Source organism: Pundamilia nyererei, unplaced genomic scaffold (assembly GCF_000239375.1).
Source record: "Pundamilia nyererei isolate P.nyererei 1_Seehausen unplaced genomic scaffold, PunNye1.0 scaffold00681, whole genome shotgun sequence".
NCBI lineage: Eukaryota > Metazoa > Chordata > Actinopteri > Cichliformes > Cichlidae > Pundamilia > Pundamilia nyererei.
In genome coordinates, this window is record NW_005188082.1 from 9,335 (window position 1) to 13,703 (window position 4,369).

At 43.8% G+C, this 4,369-nt stretch overlaps 1 protein-coding gene across 1 annotated transcript in view; it reads right to left on the reverse strand.

Moving 5' to 3' along the window:
• The window catches only part of prkn (parkin RBR E3 ubiquitin protein ligase), a 44,700-nt gene that overhangs the window by 9,119 nt on the left and 31,212 nt on the right, over positions 1–4,369 (reverse strand). Inside the window, exons 3-5 of the mRNA XM_005754839.1 lie at positions 4,180–4,343; positions 875–1,106; positions 129–244 (exon numbers count right to left, since the gene is read on the reverse strand). Coding sequence (XP_005754896.1) covers positions 129–244; positions 875–1,106; positions 4,180–4,343 — 512 coding nt within the window. The remainder of the gene's footprint in view (positions 1–128; positions 245–874; positions 1,107–4,179; positions 4,344–4,369) is intronic.

The window sequence follows — 4,369 nt, forward strand, 5'->3', positions numbered from 1 at the left end:
TACAAGTACTGCAGTATAAGCACTGCAGTACAAGCACTGCAGTACAAGTACTGCAGTATAAGCACTGTAGTACAAGTACTGCAGTATAAGCACTGTAATAAAAGTGTTTAAGCAGAAACGTCTCTCACCCTGCTGAGCGTCAGCGCCGTCTGTTTGCAGCGTCGGCAGCGCGCTCGCAGTTTTCCTGGCTCGATGGAGCGGCAGCTCTTACAGAACACGAAGAAGGTACTGCAGGTACGCACACCTTTACACACAGTACACAGTCAGAGTAGTAAGGTGCTGCCAAGCATGATTAGGGTTATAAATACAATTTCAGGGTATTTGGTGGTACTCGTCTTTTCCAGGCAGCAGAAAGAATGTAATGTGCTACTGCAACCAGAAGGTGGCGCTCAAGTGCTCAAGGACATTTCTATACAAACGTTTTACTTTATCATCGTACATAAGAAACAAGAAGCACTGGAACTCACAGCTCCAGCGAGGTACTGAGTAAAACTACTCTGAAGGGAGTATTACAGCACTTCATGTGTTTCATGTATAAAAACGTGTTTCAGCTCATTTTTAATTCTTTCATCAGAAATATATCAGACTCCTCCCTCACACCTCCATCTCAGGTGTGTGATGGATCACTGATCAGAGACAGGTGATGCATTCAGGTGCCCTCGTAAACTCGGGACTCAAACAGGATGTACTGTCAGCTGAGGCAACAGTTAAAATAAAATTTAAATTGAATAAAAATCGGTTATAAAATAAATAAATAAGTCTTTCTGAGAGTCCCGTGTGCTATTTGTTTCATTAGAAAAAACATTACATTTCAGGAATTTCAGCAGCAGCAAGGGACGGGGCATCGAGGCACCTGTAACCATGACATACTCACTGCTGTGAGCTCCAGCCTGCACCTCCTTCAGACTCTCCCCCTCTGCTCTGCCCTCTCCTCCCTCACTGTTGGCAGGGAGTCGAGAAGAGCTGAGGTCCAGCCTGGTCAAAGAGCCCTGCTCCTGCTCCTCCTCTCCGTCCTCAGCTCGGTGCTCCTGCACGAGCCGCTGAAAGGAGGCGCCTGAAGGAGGGAGGACGACGTGGACGGTGCTCTGCTCTGGGAGGTCGCAGCCCTGAGTGACAGGAGGAGGAAGAGGAGTTTTTTTTTTTTATTACTAATTAAAACAATGCAAATACAAACTGTCGTAGAGGATAAAACTGTAGAACAATATTCAAAGACAACAAAAACAACAAAAGACTGGAGGCAAAAATCAAAACAGTAAGAGATGAGAAACGTCATCATAGATTTTAACAGATCTGCTGGATTTCAGTTTCTTCAGTGACGTGAATAATGACCCACGTGGAGGACGGTGTAGTATTTCTCCACTGGCTATAATGTAGATGGTATTTACCTAAGCGGATGATACTGTTAATCACAGTAGAGACAGATGGATGTAAATGATCCATATAATAATAATAATAATAATAATAATAATAATACATTTTATTTATAGGCGCCTTTCAGACGCTCAAGGTCACCTTACAAAAACACGTGAGCAATAGCAGCAAAAAATATATTAAACATGGTAAAATCTAATTTAGTCAGTCATTCAGTCATAAAAGTATAAAAGCAAATATAAAAACTGAGCAAGGTAAAAATGGACTAAGACAGATCAGCTGTATGCAATGCTGAATAGATGAGTTTTGAGACATGATTTAAAAGTGGTGAGAGCGTTTGGCTCATTAGTGACAGGCTCTGAGTCCAATGGTAGTCAGGCAAGCAGGTGGAACAGACAGAAGGGAAGAAGAGCGGAGTGTACGATGGAGTGAGTACGTATGAAGATCAGATAAATATGGAGGAGCGAGGTTATGAAGCGCTTTGAAAGTGAGAAGAAGGATCTTGAAATTGACATGGTGGTGAACTGGAAGCCAATGGAGCTGTTTAAGAACAGCTGTTATATGTTCAGTGGATCTAATTCTGGAAATAATACGAGCAGCTGTATTTTGAACTAACTGCAATTTATGGAGAGATTTATGAGGTAGACCACAAAGAAAGGGATTCACAGTAAGCTAAACGAGATGTGACAAGAGCATCGACAAGTATGGCGGTACTGTTTGAAGTGAGTGAAGGACGAAGGCGGTTAATATTACAGAGATGAAAATATAATTTATATGTGCTGCGAAGGACAGAGCGCTGTCGATGATGACACCAAGACTCTTAACCTGAGGGGAGGGTGTGACAACAGTCATCGATGGATAACGAAAGACTGGTTGGGACTTTGGTCAGTTTTGATTTGGTGCCTATTAAAATGAATTCTGTTTTATTAAATTTAAGAAAGTTGTGAGTAAACCAGACCTTGATTTCACTTAAACAGTCAGAAATGGATGTGGGTGGGAGAGTAGCTGTGGGTTTGGAGCTGGGTGTCATCTGCGCAGCAGTGAAACTGGAAGTTAGGCTTCCTGATAATATTACCTAGGGGTAGGAGATAGATGATAAAAAGTAAAGGACCCAGGACAGAGCCTTGGGGTACACCAGAATTAACTGGAGTAGATACTGATCTGTGAGAGAGTAATTGAACAAACTGTGAGCAGCCAGAGTAAACCAGGCGAGTGCTGTACCACTGATGCCAATAGATGCTAATCTGTGAAGAAGGATGTGGTGGGAGATTGTGGCAAAAGCTGCTGTAAGCTCAAGAAGAATGAGGATGGAGATGAGTCCAGAGTCAGCTGCAAGCAGAAGATCATTGGTGATTTTTACTAGACATGTTTCTGTACTGTGACATGATCGGAAGCCGGAGGGAAACTGTTCGTACAGGTTATTTCCAGTGAGATGACGATGAACCTGTGCAGCCACTATCTTTTCCAGAACGTTGGCTAAGAAAGGCAGATTTGAAATTGGCCTGAAATTATTTAGATTGGAGGGATCTGAACCATTCTTTTCAGTACTGGAGTTGTTATTGCATAGAAGGTCATCTATATTCTGCTCTTGCTCTTGACGAAGGCGGTCGCACTTTTCTCCTCTCCTCCTCCTCTCCCTTAGCTTCCCTGCTTAGCCTCTTGTGTCCTTGTCTAGTCTCGTGTTTTTTGTATTACTTTCCCTGGAACATTCTCTCACAGTCTGTTCTCTAAAACCTAAAAGAGGAATAAAGGCCACCTGGGTTGGCAGGAAGACTGTTTACTTAGCCTGGCAGGGCGAAGGACACTGTCCCAGCTGAACTCTGGACACACACACACATACATATACACTGATATGCACACACTCATCTCCCTTCCCTTTCCAAACGCCTTCGACACTTATTCCCTCCCGATGCTGCACCCCCCGTTGCTTGTCATGTGTTTCTTTGGTGTATTAAGTGTTTTTTCATGTGCAGAGGTGTTTTTTTCTGTTCTCAAACTGATCTCCCTGTTGGAGCTCAGTCTGGGAGGAGTTATTTTCACTGATTTGAGTGACAACCAGCTGATACAGGACATGAGAAAAACAGATGGTGTAATGTTTCACAGGCTGAATCACTAAAAGAACACGGGTCCAAATGTAAACCTCCTTTTTAGAAATTCAGATACGGGGTATTTATTATTAATGACCTTAAAATGGGTTTCTTTAACTTTTGGAGGAACAGGCTACTTAACAAATTCAGAAAACACCTTTTCCACGAGTGACTGATCCCCGTGAAAGGCCTGCACACGTCTACCCGAGTCAAACTCATGGAAAAGAATCGATTTGAAGTTCACTCTAATAAACTTATTGTACTATCATTTAAATTAAAGTTTCCAATTTTGAAGCTTGGCAGCGCTGGTTTGATGTTAGAATGTAACAATGTGTTGCATAATAGCTGAGCTAATGGGATAGCATGACAAACCTTTCTGGTATCTTTTAGTGGGCAGTCTAAATTGTGTCTCTTCAGAAAAGATACATAATCCAGTAAAGCACCATTAGAGTCCAACAAGTCAGTTACAAACAAGATGCCGCTCTCAAACCAGTTTCTGGTAAATAATGGCTTTCTAGCGGTTATCAGTCTATTGTTCCAAAGTGTCCACATGTGAGACGAGGAGAAGGAGAGGACCTGTTTGAGAAAACTAGATAGTTTAACCGGAATTTTACTGAAAGTCGAGGAAGAGGAGGAGATCACTGGCATGTAGACCCCTCTGAGTGATCACTTCCTCCTGCAGATGCCTCGACCCCGCAGTGACCCCTGACCTCTAGCGTACCTGCAGTGTGGCGGTGCTCTGCAGCTCCCGGCCTGCAAACAGCACCCTGAGGCGCTCCGGCCGCACCCCCTGCTGACTCCCCACCACCTCCTTCAGCTGAGCCACGCTCGCCTCCTCCTGCAACTCCACCGGGACGCCAGGGCCCAGGTTAAAGCGCACAAACACTGAGGACAGACACACACACACACAC